Source organism: Larimichthys crocea, chromosome VIII (assembly GCF_000972845.2).
Source record: "Larimichthys crocea isolate SSNF chromosome VIII, L_crocea_2.0, whole genome shotgun sequence".
NCBI lineage: Eukaryota > Metazoa > Chordata > Actinopteri > Sciaenidae > Larimichthys > Larimichthys crocea.
This window is the reverse complement of record NC_040018.1, coordinates 12,645,489-12,665,536: the sequence shown is the minus strand read 5'-3', so window position 1 is coordinate 12,665,536 and position 20,048 is coordinate 12,645,489. Positions and strand designations below refer to the sequence as shown.

Sequence of the window (20,048 nt, the reverse complement as noted above, 5' to 3'; positions counted from 1 at the left end):
AACAAAAACCCAAAACCTCCATAGTATTTATGAGGTTACACCTCAATCAACATTTGTGACTCAACAGTTTTTATTTAATTATCGATCCCATATAATACATGTGGAGGCACCGTTTGATTAAAAGCTAATTAAACACAGGCAAATGACGATTAAAAACAGAAAGCGTCACCTAAGTAACGTTAGGTGTGAAACTTGTCGATGAAAGGTCTGAAAACACGAAGGTAGGTCAGAACTATGTGACTTTGTTTACAAAGTTTGTTGTACCGTTTAAAACCAAAGTTAGGATTTGTTTGAAAGAGTGATAAAACTTAAAACTTACTTAAGACTTTGCAAGGCGGCGTTACTCGGTGTTTAACGTTAGCTGGCTGGTTTTCTTCGCACCGTGCTCGATGATGTACGTTTTACGGTCAACAAATAATCATAAAATCGAGTTAATCAGCGGTTTAGAAACTGTTGTAAATTCTACAGATTAGAACCAATAAACGTGCGTTGCCTAGCAACCAGGTGCTCTCTTTCAGGACTAGCTCGTAAGGCAGCTAAGCCAGCCGTCGTTGACGACTCGTCGTGTGGTTGTATCTTGTGTTTTCGGTCTTTTTCATCACAGAGGTTTGCTTTAGTCGACTTTAAAACAGACACCAAGACACCAAGGGAGATGTTTAGAGAGTTGAGACACCTAAAAACAAACTCAATTAAGCTGAGTTTACCGAAGGAATTCCGGTCGTCGCTTTCAAAATAAAAGCCGCGTCGGCGCATTGATGTTGCGACGCATTACGCACAGTCCGGATACTTCCGGTTAGTAGCTGGTTTATCTGGCTGACTTGACGCTGCGAGAGCGTTTTTTTTTTCTCTCTACTCTCACGTGTACGCGCACGCACGCTCTCATTCTCGCTCTCTCAAACACACACACACACACACACACACACACACACACTTACTCACTCCTTTCTCTTTTCAAAAGCCCCTTGTGAGGCAGATTGACAGGCTAGAATGAAAATGAGGCGGACGCTCGGTCACGACTTCAGTGCGTACGCGTCCTTTTGAGAAGACCTCTAAACTTGGATCATATCACCATGGGAGCTATTTGGGCTGCAAGGGACTTTTGTTTGTTTTTGCTCTTGTTAAATAGTTGCCAAAGCACAGCGCTTCCAGAGATTCGAGGTGGGACTGTAGAGAGTGTGTGTGAGTGCGTGTGTGTGCATGTGTGAGTGTGTGTTGTGTTTTCCAGTCGTGGAGAGTGCTACTTTACGCACGCTTTCTGGAGTGCGCTCTTGTTGTTTCCCCATTGGTGACTTTTTCTTTTAGTTTCTAAATGTGTGGCTGTATACAAATAACGGTTGCTGTGGGGATTTATGTGCTCCGCATACGCATAAACATGTAGAATAAGTTTGGTTTTGTATTTAACTTATTCACTCTAAGGTTAGTTTTCACTGGATCTTTCGTGTGCCTAATGTGGGCTGCTAGTATTATTAGAGAATTTTATGTTTTAGTGTTAAATAAGAGTTTTCCTGCTTGTCTTTTTCTTTTTCATCTCATTAAACATGACAAATTTAACAGTGCATATATGGTAAATGTCCTACTATTTGACTCATTAGACTGTTTGAATGTGTTTTGGTAATCATGACCTATAACACTCATATGGATTTCAACAGATCCATGTGCAGAGGGAAGTGATGGCTGTCACATTGATGCTATTTGTCAGACTACCCAAGGCTCATACAAGTGCACGTGTAAAGCAGGCTTTAAAGGAGATGGAAAACACTGCGAAGGTAATGTGTCTGCTTTTTATTGAGATGTGTGCTTCATATCCGGTTACCAAAACTGTGTGTGTGTGTGTGTGTCAAGGCAGGATCACAGAATTTGGATGTTTAGGCACATGTTTTAGAGGTTATATATGTCTTTAATTATCATGACATAACAATATATTGTGGCATCATGTCTGAATTCCTAAAGGGGGATACAATTTGTGATATCTATCATGTATTCTTTACGTATTTCTTTAAGATATACTCTATACATCTTCCTACTGCACTCTGTAAAACAAAATGTTTTGCATTTTAACGTTTTGATGTGTAGATTAACACTCATTTATTTGTTTTTTTTACTTCTCAGACATTGATGAATGCGACTTGGAGTATAATGGTGGCTGCGTACACGAGTGCAACAATATACCAGGCAATTATCGCTGCACTTGTTATGACGGATTCAATTTGGCACATGACGGACATAACTGCCTAGGTGAGATCAGCTTTAAACCGCTAAGCAAATAACCTTTTGTGACAGACAGACGGACAGCCTGAATCATCAGCTTGGATGGTGAAGAGTTCATGTTTATGTGGGCTGTATGTGAAGTTTCTCACACTCACTCAGAGCAGTTTGAGCTCTCTTTGGTAAACTTTTAAAATGTGGCCGAATACAAGCAGTTTTAGTTTTGTTCATATAGAGATTTAAAGGATTTAAATATTTATGTCTGACATTTGATTCGAAAACCTTCATTTCCATGTGCATTTTTTATAAACAAAACAAGACGGCCTTATTTGATTTAGAAGTTAAAAACTTATTTGTGAATTTTATACATACACTGTTAATACTGTCCTGTAGATGTCGATGAATGCAAGTTCAACAATGGTGGGTGCCAACATACTTGTGTGAACACCATGGGCAGCTACGAGTGCCGCTGCAAAGAGGGCTTCTTCCTCAGCAACAACCAGCACACATGCATCCACCGCTCTGTGGGTGAGTATAACACACACACACACACACACACACACACACACACACACACACACACACACACACACACACACTTAATCTGTAAACAGTATCTTACAGTAGTAGTAACAGTATTTATTAGTGTGACAACACAGATGTACTGCTCCTGAAGTACATATAAGAATTGCCAAAGATACTCAGTTAAAAGTATCTAGAGGAAGAGAGTTTTTGTGTTTGTATTATATATGTGTGGTGCTTGTATCTGCTAATTGTTTAAAAAAAGACAGAGAATTATGTAGCTAATTCTCCAATATGCACATACAAATCTAAGATTGACGCCACAATGAGTGGTGACAGGTTCAAGCTGGCTCCCGTCACTGAGCTTTTATCTGCAGCCGCAACATGCTGTGGGAAAAGGATCTCTGTGTCCCTGAGAACAAAATAAGTTAATAACTGCAACAGTCGGGTCTATGTGGTCTGTGTCACAGATTAGTCTGAAGTGCCTTTGTTTTGTCTTCTTGACTAAAGTCAAATGAAATGCAAGTACTTTCCCCTTCATCGGGTTTTGACAACCCTTTTAAATCGTGTGGACCTATCCGCTCAGCTGTGACTCATCTATATAAATGGTGCTTCAGCTCATCTCATTTTTCAGCTCGGAGCATTATTGAGTATGTTGTGGATGATAAAAGAGTTCGCTGACCTTTGTTTTCAGGGAATAAACTTTTAAGTAACTTTTGCTCTGCTTAAAGAATTTTCTTTTCCTCTCTACAAGTGCTAAAAATAACACTGTGGTTCATGTTTTTTCGATTGTGTAAGGCGTGAGAACAATCACTGTCTTGGATGCCAGACTAATCTCCCAGTATGTGTGCCTTTGTGTGTAGCCGGTCAGTCACTGTAGGAGAGTTTCATTGTGTACCTCTCGCCCTCTTTCTATCCCAGAGGGTCTCAACTGTATGAATAAGGAGCACGGCTGCGCCCACATCTGCAAAGAGACACCCAAAGGAGGTGTGGCCTGTGAGTGTCGTCCAGGGTTCGAGCTGGCCAGGAACCAGAGAGGCTGCATCTGTACGTGCTTAACGGCAGGAATATAACTTCACACTTGCACGCCTACCAAGTTACACACACACACACACAATTGGCTTCGAATGTTGCACTGTTTTAATGTTTTATGGTTGCATGTTGTTGACCCTGCAGTAACTTGTAACCACGGCAATGGAGGCTGCCAGCACACCTGCGAGGACACGGAGAGCGGCCCCATATGCCGGTGTCACGCCAGGTACACCCTGCAACCTGACAAGAGGTCGTGTGTAGGTAAGCACACTGTTGATATGTTTAACACAGGGAATGTAAAATCACGACAGACACAGGGATGCAGTCAAAGAACTAATACACGTCTTTAACTTATGTGTTGTTTTTTTAATCCAAATGATCTGCCCGTAGTTCAGTCAATTGAAAATCATGTCTTCAAGTCTTAGATGTGTGTGTACATCTTTAAACTCAAGGTCCACTTACCAGCTTTTTCCGCATCTCACAGTCTTCTTCAGTGAGTTCTGAGCAAGACAGTGAGATGTGGTTGAAAGCTCTGAAGAAAGTATGTAAGTGGAGCTTGAGTTGAGTTTCAGTTCTGGGTTTAAAGCCAGATGATGTTTATAGTGTTTTGTAGCTTCAAACCTTTCGAAACTGAAACAAGTTGATAATGTAATGTGATGTTTTCTGACAGTGTGAAGTAAGATGATTTTAAAAACCTTCAAGATCCAAAAGGAAAAGCATTAACCTAGTTATTAAAGTAGTTTTTCAGTGTGCCTTTAATATCTTCTTGGCACTTGAACCACAGCCATCCATCATCACTGGCCTGGTTGTTGTTTTTTATATATATATAGAGATAGATATATGTATAGATTATATATATATAAACAGAATGGAGATGACACAGGTATGATTCATGTTTTAGGTTCTCATTTTTTTATTGCAATTTCACATTCCAGGAGCAGCTTACAGTAGGTTGCACTTGATTGGGTAGATATCTTGATGAATAAATGAAAACAGTAACTGTAAACATCTTTCTCTGTCAGTCATCCTGTTTGATAGTGTGCATTTTTGCCCACAATAGTTTTGAAGGATAAGGATCAGATATTGGGTAATATCTCTCCTGTGTGTGTGTGAGGTCCAGGCATATCTCCGTGATTGTGTCTCCAGATTCACTTTACTGATCTGGTGTGTTATCTGACACACACCATGTCACTACAAGCTGGATATATCAAGTGTAAACATGCATCTAACATAATGAAAGGTGACCAACACCCGGAGTTGATGTCAGTCACAGAGAAGTCACAGTGTTTGTGTTATTTAGTGAATTTGTGTAACAATTCTGTTAACTATTGATTTGTGTGTCACAGAACGAGATGAAGCCACCACCGAGTCCTCAGACCACAACGCTACATCTTTTACTGAGGTGGACAAACGGGTCAAACGAAGACTGTTAATGGGTAATAATTACACTCCTACACTCGGAGGCCAACAGCTTGAATTTGTGTTTTACGCAATGGCGTGTTTAGCTGCCAGGAACCACTCTGGGGTGTTAAACAGGGGAGAGAACTAATGTCTAGTAAACTCATGCATTCCTCAGTCTTTTAAGCAAACTGTGAAATGACTATGCGCTCGCTTTCTCGCCCCCTGTTTCCCCCCTGAAAAATATGCATTTGTGACAGAGTGGTACATTTCACGTTTTCCTTCCATTTGGGGAGAGCAGAGTGTGAATCTTTTCTTGTATAGTAAGTATTTTTCAGTTGTATGATTCTGGGTCACTCGATACGTGTAAAACATTATATCTCTGGCTTTTTACCAAGTACATGGCTAGCACACGAGCTCTGGGAGTTTTGTTCTGTGTTATAAATGATACATGTCATTATGGTATGCATAGATGTACCTAATTTTTGTATGGGTGTACTCTGTATCCACAAATACAACTGTGCAGTATACAAACCATGCATTTGAGCCTCATTTGTCTTTTTCCATTAGTATTTATATTATAATAAACACACTTTTCATGGCCTCGTATGTCCTCATTGGCTCTGTTTTGAAAATATTCAGAGTTCTGTTTTACTAAGGATCTCGTATCTGACATTGAGCAATAATGTTATTCATTTACATTCATGTTGTGTGGTGTAATTTCAGAAACCTGCGCGGTAAACAATGGTGGGTGCGACTGCACCTGTAAAGACACATCCACGGGCGTTCGCTGCAGCTGCCCCATCGGCTTCACACTGCAGCCGGATGGAAAAACCTGCAAAGGTCAGGCTGCCAGTCAACAAAAACACCTCCACAGAGAGCAGCAGCCTGTTGAAACAATGATTTAACTCAGTGGATTTGTAAAGGAAGTCCTGCTAAAATGTTTCTCCTGTTTCCCACAGATATTGACGAGTGTGAGCTTCACAACGGAGGTTGTGAACACTTCTGCAGGAACACCATCGGCAGCTTTGAGTGTAATTGCAGAAAAGGCTTCAAGCTTCTGACAGATGAACGTTCTTGTCAAGGTAGAACTGAACTGTTTTATTCAAACTCTGGACAGAAGTTTGCAACAAAATTTGACTTGCGTAAATGAGATAAAAGGAAATGGGATGTCTCAACACTGGCAGACATTTTGCTATGTTCGCTGGTCCTTTTGAACATCCATTATGGTAAAGTCTTAGCCTTTTAACTAGTAAATTCAGACAAGGCTACACTTTTTGTTAACCTTTGGATCACATTCTCTGCCTTTAATGATGCTCTCCAGGTGCAGCCGCAATTAAATTTAGCATCTCAGTGAAACACCTCTTCGTCATCTTGTTTTTACTTTTATTTTTTATGAAAAGCCAATTTTACCTGATGTAGCACACCGTGCACCTCACATTTCACTGTAACATTCAGGATCAAATGCAAACATGTGTGTCTGTGGGTGGGAAATCCCTCCCGATGAAGATTGCGACTGACTGCCCTGCTATTATGTCATCTGTCTGATTTTGATTACAGATATAGATGAGTGTTTTTTTGAGCGGACATGTGATCACACATGTGTGAACTCCCCTGGTGGTTTTCAGTGTCTGTGCAACAAAGGCTACACCATGTATGGACTGGCCCACTGTGGAGGTGAGCCTGCACTGGGTGGAGGGAGCTTCGCATAACAACTTAAGCAAAACACACAAGTGCTCAATTTAGAGTGGTGTTTGGGCCAAAAATGAGAACCTGCTCGTTGATGTGTGTGTTGGAAAAATGGTCCCTGTAATTATAATAATGCTTTTCTCTTTTCCTCTCAGATATAAATGAATGCAGTGTGAACAATGGTGGTTGTGAGCAGGGTTGTGAGAACACCATGGGTGGATTTGAATGCTTTTGCCATCCTGGCTATAAGCTACACTGGAACAAAAAGGACTGCATTGGTAAGCCAGTGCTTCTTCCTGTGTTTGAGGCACATCTGTTGTCTTGTCTCTTTAGAAATCATGTGACATCCCACATTTTGGAATAAATCTCGGGGGACAAAAACAGGAGATACTTTGAATTCTGTTCTCTTTATTTTTCCCTTCAATTCTCCGTCACTTGGTTTTCTTGCGCTTGTGTCCAAATCCAAAATGCTCCGATGCTGTTGGTGCTGTCAGGATGTTGGACTTTTTGTGCCTCTTCCTCCTTGTTGCAGTCAAAAGTCTTCGTTTTTTTACCTTGGAGTTTTGTTGTGATTTCTATCTAGAGGCTGAGGGTTTACCGCCTGCAAACCCCCCCTCTAAACCTACCTTGAACTGTAGTAAGCAGGAGGGAGGGGACCGCTGCTTCCTGACATGCCAGTCCCAAGTTCATATCAGCAGTGGTGAGTTGGTTGAGCCAGATTTCCATACAGCATGGTTTGTGATTTACCTATCTTAAACACCTGTGCTTTATTTTTGAGTTACTTCACCTGCAGGTCTATCTTTTTTTCTGAGTGACCTGCAAAATTACTGCACATACAATAACTCTTGCGCAACATAAGACTCACTGTCAGCTCTGTTACACTTCTGCATATTTTCCTGGTCCCGTGATTCATGTTCTTACTGTTCTGCTCCAATACGCTGCACTTTGTCAGTTTCCCCCTCAGGATGTTTGATTCTGTCCAGAAGAATGTCCAAATCTTGATTTGACTGAGCTTGTTGCTCAATCAAAGTTAAGTCTCTTGATGGGTCGACCTTTGTGGCAGCCTCAGCACTATGCAGCCAAACCTTCAACAATGTTAATCAGTCCTCCACAAAACATCTGCTCTGCTACTCTCCACTGATTGTTTCTTCTGAGATGGAATAAGACCAAAACGTTTAATAAAAATTGATCGCACAAAGTGAGGAGGTGGCAGAAAGTGTTAACCAATCCAATCAGTTGTTTACTGACTTTCTACCTCATTTGTGGATCTTTGGTTCACATGTTAGTTTGACACATTACAAGGTGTGAATGAACTTCAATAGAGCTCTGACAAAGCATAGAAAAAAAATCCGAGGTGATTTATAAGAACAGCGACTTCTACGACACGTTTGATCCAATCACTTGAAATGATTTGACACACCTCAGTCAGACCCAGGCATGGTACAGTGCAGATCAGGTATCACCTGATGCAGCACGGCTAAAGCCAGTGGAAACACAATTAGTCAGTAGGTCAAGGTGTCTTAGATCTAGTTGTGTGAATAGTCGTCAACATCAATCTGCAGAGCAACTCTTCATGTTTCTACATGCTGTCTGTTTGCTCTCTCTTACTTGGCTTTTGTGGCCCTAACTTTTGTCTGTGTTGGTCCGTGTGTCACGGCCTCTTGTGTGCTTTCAGGGACGGAGGATTCCTACACGGTGACCTGTGGAATGCCTCTGCCCTGCCTGGCTGACGCACAAAAGAACAACAGCGGCTTGTATTGCTTAGGCAAGTACAAAACTTCACAGATTTACATCTATCTTTCCGCTCTGCCACACAAAACAGTAACTCAGGAACAACTCAGTCTTTACTTGTTTGCAGTTGATACAAGAGTAGATCAAAAACGAACATGTGGTTTTTTTGTTCTTCTGTCTTGCAGGTCCAGAAATGGCCAATGTTCCACGCATTAAGACCACCGCCACGTTTAAGTCTGGAACTACAAAATGCAACTTAAAACGAAGTCAGGAGAAACTCAAGGAGACTTTAAACTCAGCACACTCAGGTACAGAGGTTGCCACACAACAAGCATAACAATGTCTGCAAACACAAGACTTAGGTTTCAGATAGACAAGGATTAAAATTACAGCTCCTTCATGTTACTGGTTAAAAAACATTTTGGGTTTACCAAGAGCTGCCAGCATTGCAAGCCACAGTCTTTAGAAGATAAAGCAGACCTGAAGGCTGCTTCAAAGTAAACCAAAAACCAACGGCAAATGTGAAAGAAATTTGTGGGGAAAGTGATGTGGTTTTGAGTGTCTTGAACGTCTCAGTGTAGCACTTTGTCTGGCACTGACAGGGGAGGATGTAATTAGCCATAGCATGCCTTTCAGTTGGGTCTGACCTAGCCATCAATCAAATGGGTTTCCGATTGTAGGATTATTTTGCTTTTCCAGAGGATTTCGCCATGGTCTTTTACATCCCTCACAGTCACTGAAAGGGCACATAATTGTTTTAAATAACATCCTTTTTTCAGCATGACAAATAATAATCAAATTAACTGCATTTATGGATTGTTTTAAATTAATTATTTCCTTTTAACAATTGTGCGATTGTGTGTCAAATGTGTGTGTGTGTGTGTGTGTGTGTGTGTTGGCTGTGGTGTGTCCATGGGGGGGTGGTTGTTTCCCGTGTCCACAGATAGCAGGTTCCTCTTCACTGAAAACGTCCAGTTCAGCTATGTGAGCCTGCGCTGCACGTCGTCCGGACAGCGAACGCGCAGCCGCCATGGCAGGAAAGCCGGCGAGGAGGACAGCTCCTCAATAACAGCTGAGTTTGAGCTGGATGTGAACCTAGAGGAGGTAACAGGTTGGTCTCTCTGCGCTTTTTCTCTGCCTGCTTGCGACCTTTGCTTCTTGTTCTCCATCTTTCTTTCGCTGCTGTCTGTTTGTCACTAAAACCAAACTGTTAAAGTATCTCCTGTTTTGGCTTTGGTGGTGGTGGTGGTGGGCTGTCAGTTGGGACTTGAGGTGTTTTTTTGTTTTATTTTCTTTGAATCCTTTATAAGTGGTGGCTTTTCCCCTGACTTTATGATGCATTTGTGTGAGTGTCTAGGTAAGCATGTGAGCATCCAGGCATGAATGTACACTTTAATGATCAGTGTGGGAGATGGCATTTTGCTTTGGAAACAGTTGCGGTATCAAGTGCCTCTCTCAGCAGAGAGCTGTGACCTGAACTGTGTGCGCCGACGCTCAGAGAAGAGGCTCAGGAAGACAATCAGAACGCTGAGGAAGTCCATCAACCGGGAACAGTTCCACCTCCACTTCGCTGGGTCCGACTACGAGCTCGGCAAGAGTATGGGCCAGCCGGCAGAGCTGCCGGGACACTGTGTGGCGGGACAAGTGTTGATGGGAAGGAAATGTGGTGAGTTTGGTTTTTGTGTTTACTTGTGGGTGTGTGTGTGTGTGTGTCAGGACATGCACCAGTCAGCCAGGCATCACTGCTACTCTAACGGTGATGCTTTTCATCTCTCAAGAGTGGAAGCCACTTTTGTTACACCTAACACAAAGCAGCAACAGCTCTGACTAGGCCCTATCCACACAGTAGACTCATAGTCATGACTTTAAGTAATTGAAATGGTCCATGCCAGTGAGATATATTTAGACAAGCTGGTTTAATGATTGGATTTGGAGCAGGTGTTGGCCAGATGAGTGCCATATTTGGTTTGCAGACATGCTGTAATGAGCTAGTTGGAGGGAAAAGAGAGCTTGCATGGAAGAACAGAGAGACTGTTGTTGGCCCTCCAAGCTGTGAGATCTTCCAGCATCTTTCTGGGATAAGACTGTAACACGAGGGCTGGTGGCAGGTCTCCTGGTAGCTGTTGCCTCTCGGTTGAGTTTTATATACAACCTGCAACGGAGAAAATGTTCATTAAATAAGACCGCACACTGTCAGCGCTAGAGAGCTGAAGGCTGACATGTGTTTTCTCTGGCTGTTGGGACGGCGTGCCCCTAATTTCGGGCCTCACAGTAAGTTTGCTGCCTGCTGCACGCCGTCTTAATATCAGTGAGAGGAAACTGGTGCTTTTCTTCCGTTGAGATGTCTAAATATTTATTCAAATGGTATGCGTTTTGTTCGATATGTGCATATGTCTACCACAAATGTTGAAGATGTTTGAATCTGCTGTAGATCCAGATCTTTAGTAAACCACACACAACTCTTCAAGTGTGTTTAAGGTTTTTTTCCTCTTTTTGAAGCCCTGAAGAACAGGGCTGATCGAGGTGTTATTATTCTTTTTAAGGTATCTAGTTGTTAACCGAAGACCAGAACTTGTCCAAAACTATATCCTGTAGTTTCTCAACATAATGTGGTAAATATCTCCCTGTAGCACCGTATTTGTTTGGCCTCTACATTAACATCAAAGTTTTTTATGCTGTCGGGTCGTGCTGACATGATTTAAACCTAAACAGCTCCTGTTCATTATTTCCATCTTTCAGTAACACAGGTCTTAAGTGTGTTGATTCCTTAACTCCCCCGCTACACTTTCAGGTCAACATTAAGCAGTCTATTGGCCATGGCAGGGGTGTAGACATGTAATTTGGGAGAGGAGGGAGGGGGGGCTGAAAGGCATTCTTCTTAACCTCCAGCTCTTTAAAGGAGCTATATTTTTCCCCTCCTCCCCCACCTCCCGCTCTGGCTTAGCGCGGAGTGCAGTTTAGTCCTTTTCAGTTTGCCCACTCCATTGAAAACCCCATTTGGGACTTGTTCTCACTGCCTCAGAGGGATAACAACACAGCCTCCCATGCATTTGGAGAAAATATGCTTTCACCTCTGTGAAGCGTTCCTGCTCCGGTTGTTTGACTCATTTTAGTTGCTGCCTGCGTAGGATTATATTCCAGGACGCCATTTCTGTTTTAATAAATTGTATGGATGCTTCAGCTTGTTAATAATGTAAATATTTTGTTGTTCTGGTGTTATTTTTCACTGTATTTTTTTTTTGTCAGTACCTGACTGCACCAGAATATATAAAAACAAAGCAAACAGGTCAGGGATTACAAAGATCCAGAGATGCCGTGAACGATGCGTGTCCACGTCTATTTGACTGTTGCAGTCAACTTGTTTGCGTGTTTGTTTTAACATTGAAGATGTTTAGGAAGTGCTGTTGATTCAAGTTGGCAGTTTGAGTGTTGTGTCCCCCCTGCACCCCAGCTGGGGCCACTTTGCATGACCCCCAGCCACTAAACTGCTAAAGAGAATTGACTTCAGCCACACCATGGGAATCAATTAGCATCAGTTGTTTGGGCCTTCGCTTGATGGGCGCGAGCAGCGATTGGGCCAAGCAGAATGGGGGGATTCAGAAACCTGACCCCTTTTATTGGGTTCAGCTCCTTACCACTGTGATACCGTAGTGTTTTCCTATGTCATCAAGTAGGCAAAGACTGGGGACTTGAATAGAGGTGAAAGGTCTTTTAAACCTCTTTGGGGCCATCAATTCGAGGACTCTATAGAGGCGTTTTTTGCATTTGAAAGGCTTCAAGGTTTTTTCTCTCTTTCACTCTCACTCTCCTCTCTTCTCTCACTGCTTCCCTCTGTCAAATAAAAGCTGTTAGAGGACAATGCAATGATGGCTCCTCATGGTCTTTCAGAATAAACAATAGGTTTCAAAAAGTAAACTGCTCTTGAGAGAATTACATTTTCGTTCTTTGGAGGAAAATCGAACAATTTGCTTAGCCTCGTATAATGGATCTACGTTAAATCTTTTGTGCGTCGAGCTTTTAGAGATAGTGGTTTCTCTACTTACGGACAGCTTAAAGACTACAACTGACTGAAGGACATTTTGTACTAAGTGCTGAAGGATTTAATTGATTTATTCTTGTGTGAGATTGACTTCAGTTTTCAAGTCAAGTTCTAAAGACCGTCAGACAGACAGTAATTCCCAAATTAATTACAGGCATCACTCTGAATGGGAGGAACCAAAGCAAAACGGCACGTTGGTCCCTTTAATCAGGCTTGCACTTTTGTGAGATAAGAGGGAAATACTCTCTTTGATTTGCTTCTGTGTTTGCCTTTAAAAGAGGTGACGGTGCTCATGGCGGTATTAAAAGTTCCTCCCTGACGCGCAACCATGTTGTATGAAGTATTAGGACTTGTCAGATGTAGGCCACAGGCAGCTGTGGAGAGGGTTGGTGCTCTTTTGTCTCAGTGATTTTGCATGGCTGTTGCAAAATCACTTGAACAGCTTAATACTTCAAGCTTTTTGTACAAGTATGTGTGTCCCTACAGCACGCAGACATTTATTTCACAGTTTTTTTTCGATATGTGTGTGTTTTATATGCAAATATTTACTGTAATACTACATTAAAACAACTCTGTTATAACCTAAAGTCAGTATTATGGAGTTTGTAAGTTTCAGTATGAGGAGTGTAAAAGTTTGTGGGTGCATCAGTAAGCACGATTTGCTCTTATGTTAATATTCACGAGTATCCGAAGTTATCTCACTGACATGTAAAAGTTGTCTGACAGAAGGTAAATCATAAAACAGAAGTGATTTTGTAGGACGCACTCACACTTTTACTTCTAACCAGCTGCAGCCTTTAAATCTCCACTAAACTGTGCTGTTCCAAACACGATGTACAGCTTGCAGCAATGCACACTGTGCTAACCATCAAGGTCAGTGATACTTGTAATGTTCAATACCACGCAAGTAAAACTCTCAAATCTGTCAACAGATTGATAAATTGTTCTGGTTCGGCTAATGCCTTTGATGTGTTAAGTGTGTTTATCCATTTCAAGTATGTACATGGTCCTGATTATACTTGAGAGGCAGCCGATGAAGTCTGGGTTACTTCACTTTAATGGTCTTGTCATGCTATTGAGCCGCTGTATTTACAGTGTAAATGTACAGTGCGGTTAGGACAGTTTGATTATGTGTAGCCACAGGGCTTTCTGCTATATTTGCTGTTTCATGTCTGCATTTTACATTGTCTTCTATCTTCCCTGGTTTTTGTAGACGAGCGCTCTCTGACTCTGATCTGTCTGCTAAATTGATGTAAATTACAAGTTCAGACACAGCGGTCTGTTTTGGGTGTCTTAACTTAAGTGTTTGTTTTGGGTTTGTGAGGAAAATGATTGATTTTGCCGCCTTCGATAATTATTCTTAATTGTTTCAACTTGATTGCATATCACAGCACTCTTTTTTATAAGAATCATAGATGTGTTCAAGTATTTAGAGAACATGACTTCAAACTCACCGCAGCACAAAGAAAAAGCTATCAACTTTCAGAGACGTGACAAACACAGACAGGCTTGGCCGCACCTTGGAATTAACATTATTTTAAATCAAATTCATAACATTTTGCTCCGTGTACAGTCAGGAAAGCACCTATATGTGTGAGTCTTGCTACAAGTAAATCCTTCAATGAATAATCTTCAATCTAACTTCCCTATCTGTCTGTTAGTGAGCTGTGGCATAGGGACTCACTACGACGGAGATCAGGGAAGGTGTGTGTTGTGTCCAGCTGGAACTTATCAGGATGAGGAGGGACAGACATCTTGTGAGACTTGTCCTGGACCGGAAGGAAGAGAAGTCTCCAAGGTGGTCGGAGCTCGAAACATGTCAGAGTGTGGAGGTAAGACAGTCCGGTCTGAACAGTCAGTTTTATTTATATAACTTAATATCACAAATGTGCTTCAAAGGGCTTCACAGTCTTTACAGAGAAAAAAAAGAGAAAAAAGGAATAAACTTCAGACAGATAAAACAGGAAGAGGGAGGAAGGATCCCTGATCCAGGATGGACTTTTATAGTAGATAAAACAAAAGTATACCACAACAATTATTACATTCTAGATACGTTCAGATCCAGATGCAACAAATTTTCGTATATTAACTCCAGGTATACTCATAAGCACCTAAATCTTTTGCCATTTTGCCTTTATTTAAGAGTTGACATTAGAGAAACAAACTAAGAGAAAGGGAGTCATGACTAGACTATTCTCATTGTCACACTACACTCATGAAAACATAGTTTTCCATATTATATTCCATTTTCTGTGACACTGGACCTTAAAGATAACTGATGCAGTTTCATCCATGATCATGTTAGGGGAATTGCAAATATGAAGCTATTTAAGTAATAGTAGAAGAAATGTGCTAATGAGGGAGCTTTACAGGGGCTTGTAGGTGGATTTTGTTATATAAGGAGAGAGCCAGGCTAGCTGTTTCACCCTGTTTCCCCTTCTTTGTGTTGAGTTAAGCGGCTACAGGCTTTAGTTTCATATTTACAGCACAAACATGAGAGTGGCATTAATCTTCTCATCTAACTTTCAAGAAAGTGGATAAGAATATATATACATAATCTTGAACTATTCATTTTAAGATCATAGAAAAAGTTTTTTTCATGGTTTATAAAATAAATATTCATATATTTGTTTTTATAATTTCACCCTGTTGGTAATGACAAGAGTTTAAATTGTGCAGCTCTTAAAAACATGTAAAACAATTTACAATGAAACAAAAATGTCAGAAAAAATCATAAGGCACAGGGAAATACACTGTGAAATCTGTAACAAATAAACAAAAAGCAGAAAAGCCAATGAATGCACAGAAGGACAGAAAATGTAGATAACTGTTTTGTGAATATGAGCCACACGGGAAGCGATGGTGCCTCGATAACGATCTTTCCCCGACAGATGTTCTGCTTTGTGTAAAGCCAAAGAAGCTTGAGCTTAGATGTTGAAGATGTATTTGAATTCAAAAGGTGAACTCCTGAATAAAAGCTGAAGGAGCCACCATGTTATGGTCTCCTCCTGTGCTGTTATCAGAGTCACTTTGTGGCTGAATCCCAGATCCCATCTCCTGTGTCAGACTAAACAACAAGAGCTATCAGCAAACTCCCACTGGAGCCCAGTTTGTATTAGTCACCCAGCAGTTACACTGTGTGGACTTAAAGATAAAACATGGCATCTTTCCATTAACATTTGCCTAAGTTTTGAAGAGGAGAGTATTTTATATGTTTCACCTTAAATACAATAAACTGCAGCTGTAAAGGTAAAAGATAAAGTTTAAAAAAACAACAACAAAAAAACACATTGTTCCAACAGTTCATACTCGGTTTCGATCAAATGTGTGTGTGTGTGTGTGTGTGTGTGTGTTCAGGTCAGTGTTCCCCCGGTCAGTACTCTCATGATGGCTTCATCCCCTGCTACCCCTGTCCATTGGGAACGTACCAGCCAGAAGTAGGACGCACCTCCTGCTTCCCTTGTGGAGGGAACCTGGTCACCAAGCGCAGTGGTGCTGTAACCTTCCAGGAGTGTGAGACCAAAGGTGTGAAAATTAAAAAAACCTAGTCTAACCCAGTTTAGTTTAACTTCTCATGTTTTAGGATAAATGGACAGACTAGATGTTTGTGTTGGAGCTGGGAACGTTTATGAGAGGCTGCCAGACTTATTAAATAAACATGAATCATTTGTGGTTGTTAGTTTAAAAGACAAAACTTTTGGACTTTTTTTTCACAGACATCACAGAAGTATCATGGTTGTGGTTGCTGAGTCTGTTGGGTGTTGACAGGAACTTTGCCGCCCTCTGCAGCTGTTGTATTGTCTGCACATTTTGCTGTTCTATTAAACTATGCACCTCCTGGATTTCAGCCTTTCCAGAACTAGAGAAAATGTTTGCTTTTAGCAAAAGGTTTTGAAAAAAGTCACTAAACCCAGTGATTAACATAAATATTTCAAAACTTTTAACCCAACAGTGAATATTTGCAGCATTACATAAACTAACAGTCATCTGTCACTGTGCTTGGCTCCTGTAGTCCAGTGCTCTCCAGGTCATTACTACAACACCAGCACACACCGCTGTATCCGCTGTCCCATGGGCACGTATCAAGGAGAGTTTGGGCAAAACTACTGCGTCGCCTGCCCTGGAAACACCACCACTGACTTTGATGGCTCCACTAACATCATGCAATGTAAAAGTACGTATGTCTGTACAGAGTAATGCCTCTGAACCATGTACATGTAGAAAATGAAATATAGCAGCATGAAAGCTTACCTAAAAACCTATTTGACGTGCAATTTACAGACCGACAATGTGGAGGTGAGCTGGGAGATTTTACTGGTTACATTGAGTCTCCCAACTACCCGGGGAACTACCCAGCCAATGTCGAGTGCACCTGGACCATCAACCCACCGCCCAAACGCAGGATCCTTATTGTCGTCCCAGAAATCTACCTGCCTATTGAGGATGAATGTGGAGACTACCTAGTAATGAGGAAAAGCTGTAAGTTTTAACTGTGTGTGTTTGTGTGAGTGTATTAATCAGGAAGTCTGTGCCAACATAAGGTTCAAATAGGATCTGGATTAGGCATGTAGCATTTAGAGTTAGGTTATAGTAAGCTTCAACATTTTAAGTCAACCTTCTGTGTCATTATTTTATTTGTCTTGCTGGAATCGCAGCAGACTACAGGCATTCATGTTGTAAGATCATCATAAACTATGTCCTGTGTGTGTATATCCTCACTTCACAGCTCTCTCCAACTCTGTGACAACCTACGAGACTTGCCAAACATATGAACGTCCCATCGCTTTCACCTCCCGCTCCAAGAGGCTTTGGATCCAGTTCAGGTCCAACGAGGGGAACAGTGGAAAAGGCTTCCAGGTCCCATATGTGACTTATGATGGTAAGAAGAGAAATATGATGTTTTGTACTATAACTATGATGCTGCCAGCTCAGCGAGCTCAGCAAATTTGATTTCATTGGTTGCATTAATGAGGTGTTTATGGACTTTATTTGTTTCAGAGGACTACCAAGAATTGATAGAAGACATAGTTAGAGATGGAAGATTATACGCTTCAGAGAATCACCAGGAAATTCTCAAGGTATGTGCAAAGAAACTCTTTCTTTTTTGTCTTCTATCTTTGGACCAGAGTTACCCAGACATTTAGCCAGAGAAATGTGAAGAAAATTCTGCTAGACATGTAGTGGGGTAGTATTATTGTTCTTCTCCATCCATATTAAATACAACATATTAATGGAAAAAGAATGGTGTTAAATTACTGTCTTACTGTTGGCAGCAGAGGTCCCAGGCCTAAACTGAACCATAGATATTATACTTATGTCGTTCCCACCAGGGCACCCCAACATTATTATTAAGATCATAAAGATGTCCTGCACTTGTTGATTTGAGTTTGTGTTGATTCAGTACTTCGGTCACGTTAACATGTAGCGCCCTCTTTTGGACATTTGTGTAAATACAGGCTGCTTTTGCTTTTCTGTTAACGCAACATGTTTTCTTTCTCACCAGGACAAGAAGCTCATGAAGGCATTGTTTGATGTGCTGGCTCACCCACAGAACTTCTTCAACTACACAGCACAAGAATCAAGAGAAATGTTTCCGAAATCCTTCATCCGCTTCCTGCGTTCTAAAGTCTTGAGATTCCTTCGCCCTTAGGATGGAGCTGTTGTTGCACGTTGTCTGGATACTTCATGAAAAACCTAGGTTAGATACTGCCTGCAGTGTCTGTTTCATCCACTGACCCCTTCAAGAATATTCTGTAGTTATCTGTTTTCACATGGAAAGATACTAGAGTGAACTACACACTTGATTCAATTGATCCCGAAGAGAGGGTGGACTCTGAGCATCCTCATACAGGGATCTGGATTTCTTCACTTTGTCTGGAAATTTGTAAACATGTTTTAAATATTAACAGAGGAATTGTAATGACTTTGTACCCTCCTTTTGGTTTTAAAGTCAGCATCTCAGGATTCAAATCTAAAGTGCAAGTCTGTGTGTTTGAATTTTGCTAAACATGCCCATCTACATTTTTTTAATAGCCTTGTGATGAAAAACAAATATGGTAGCTCAACAGATATATACTGAATGTCAGTGATACTGTATATAGAGTGTGTATCTAGTTTTAACATAGGCCACTTTCACAGGTAGAGGTTAATTTCACAGATTTACTGCGAAACGTCAGAAATAAATATAGCACAAATGTTTTCTCGGGAACATTAGCACTACTAAAGAAGTAGTGGCACCACAAAAGCAATTATTCCAATGAATGTTTTGTATATGATGTAAAAAGTTTTAGGTGAATTGCTAATGTATTGTAGCAGCTACATGCATTCTTGACAGTATAGCATCGCTGCATTCGCTGGTGGCTTTAATGCATTCCTGAGACATCGCCAGCTTCAGCAAAATGACACCAATACATGTGTGTATTGTGAACTAGCAACCAAAGACAACTGTTCATTCTGCAGACACTCAGAGGATTTGGAGTGATGTGATTTGAGAGACTGAACGATATGAGGTCAGAAAATAAATGAAAGTTCCTGTAAAATAGAATTGAATTATTCACCTGTCTTAGATGACACATGTATGTATATTTTTATGGTTTTGTACATCTAATATGCTGTAAATAAAGATAGGAAACTTACTATGTGTTCTTATTACCTTCCCACACTACAATTTTTTTTGTTTGTTTGTTTTTTGTGGCACAAAACAGAACATCTGCATTTTATACATGCATTTCACTCACGCACACACCCGTGCTCTGTTTTACAAAATATAATGGTGTAAAGCTTTGCTCACTCAAGTTACCAAGTAACCTACATACATTATTTTCCTGTTCCTGTATATCTCTGGTCTTCTTTTTTGTGATCCCGTAATACTTCATTTCCCTCCTGGCAATTAATAAAGTTTTATTTTATTTTACTCCAGGTTTCCATCATTAGGACATATTAAGACTAAACTTTACAACAGTTAAATTATGAATGTATTCATAACAGACCATTTTCAGGGTCAACACAGGTGTTTCCAATGATACTAATTAAGGTTCAGTTCCATTTATTGCAGCAGAGACTATTCCAGTGTGGCAACGTGCACCACAGCAGCACCCTGACTCTGTCTGACCTGAATGGAATGAGGCCTTAATTAGTATCATTGGTAACACCTGTGTTTGAAATTGCTGCTGTGAAAAGAGTCTGTTAGATTAAACCATATACTATTTATAAACATTGTTGTTATGTAGCTTATATATGACATAACAAGACTCTCTCTCTCTCTCTCTCTCTCTCTCTCTATATATATATATATATATATATATAGTTATCGATTGAACTGCTGCTGTTCACCCGACGTCCTCTTGGTGGCCCCGCACCACATTTTGCTAAATCCGATTGTTTTGCAACGACATCAAACCAAAGGTGGCGCTCGTTTTAAACGTCAGATACT

The 20,048-nt window shown here is 40.9% G+C and overlaps 1 protein-coding gene across 6 annotated transcripts; it reads left to right on the top strand.

The window, feature by feature from the left end:
- Positions 1 to 14: 14 nt before the first annotated feature.
- scube2 (signal peptide, CUB domain, EGF-like 2) lies at positions 15 to 19,497 on the top strand. Of its 6 annotated transcripts, none has more exons than XM_027281081.1 (23): positions 15 to 205; positions 1,650 to 1,766; positions 2,110 to 2,235; positions 2,599 to 2,733; positions 3,649 to 3,774; positions 3,904 to 4,020; positions 5,106 to 5,195; positions 5,884 to 6,000; positions 6,120 to 6,242; positions 6,718 to 6,834; positions 7,002 to 7,124; positions 7,430 to 7,546; positions 8,522 to 8,611; positions 8,763 to 8,885; positions 9,521 to 9,688; positions 10,037 to 10,243; positions 14,278 to 14,448; positions 15,974 to 16,141; positions 16,629 to 16,790; positions 16,898 to 17,095; positions 17,343 to 17,495; positions 17,615 to 17,694; positions 18,120 to 19,497. In XM_027281081.1, exons 1-23 carry the CDS (start codon positions 199 to 201, stop codon positions 18,264 to 18,266), a joined length of 2,982 nt encoding a protein of 993 aa, XP_027136882.1. In that variant the 5' UTR covers positions 15 to 198; the 3' UTR covers positions 18,267 to 19,497. The 6 variants fall into 6 exon arrangements, with proteins under 6 accessions (XP_027136882.1, XP_027136881.1, XP_019131932.2 ...); XM_027281080.1 differs by lacking the exon at positions 15 to 205 and adding an exon at positions 660 to 792; XM_019276387.2 differs by lacking the exon at positions 15 to 205 and adding an exon at positions 928 to 1,158 and having other exon boundaries at positions 10,040 to 10,243.
- The last annotated feature ends 551 nt before the right edge of the window (positions 19,498 to 20,048 follow it).

Bases quoted from the DNA above. Each gene is read 5' to 3' on its own strand.
- scube2 (XM_019276386.2), top strand. From the start codon at position 1,071: ATGGGAGCTATTTGGGCTGCAAGGGACTTTTGTTTGTTTTTGCTCTTG. The intron at 1,767-2,109 runs GTAATGTGTCTG...TTTACTTCTCAG, and splicing joins AGATGGAAAACACTGCGAAG to ACATTGATGAATGCGACTTG. The intron at 17,096-17,342 runs GTAAGTTTTAAC...CTCACTTCACAG, and splicing joins CCTAGTAATGAGGAAAAGCT to CTCTCTCCAACTCTGTGACA.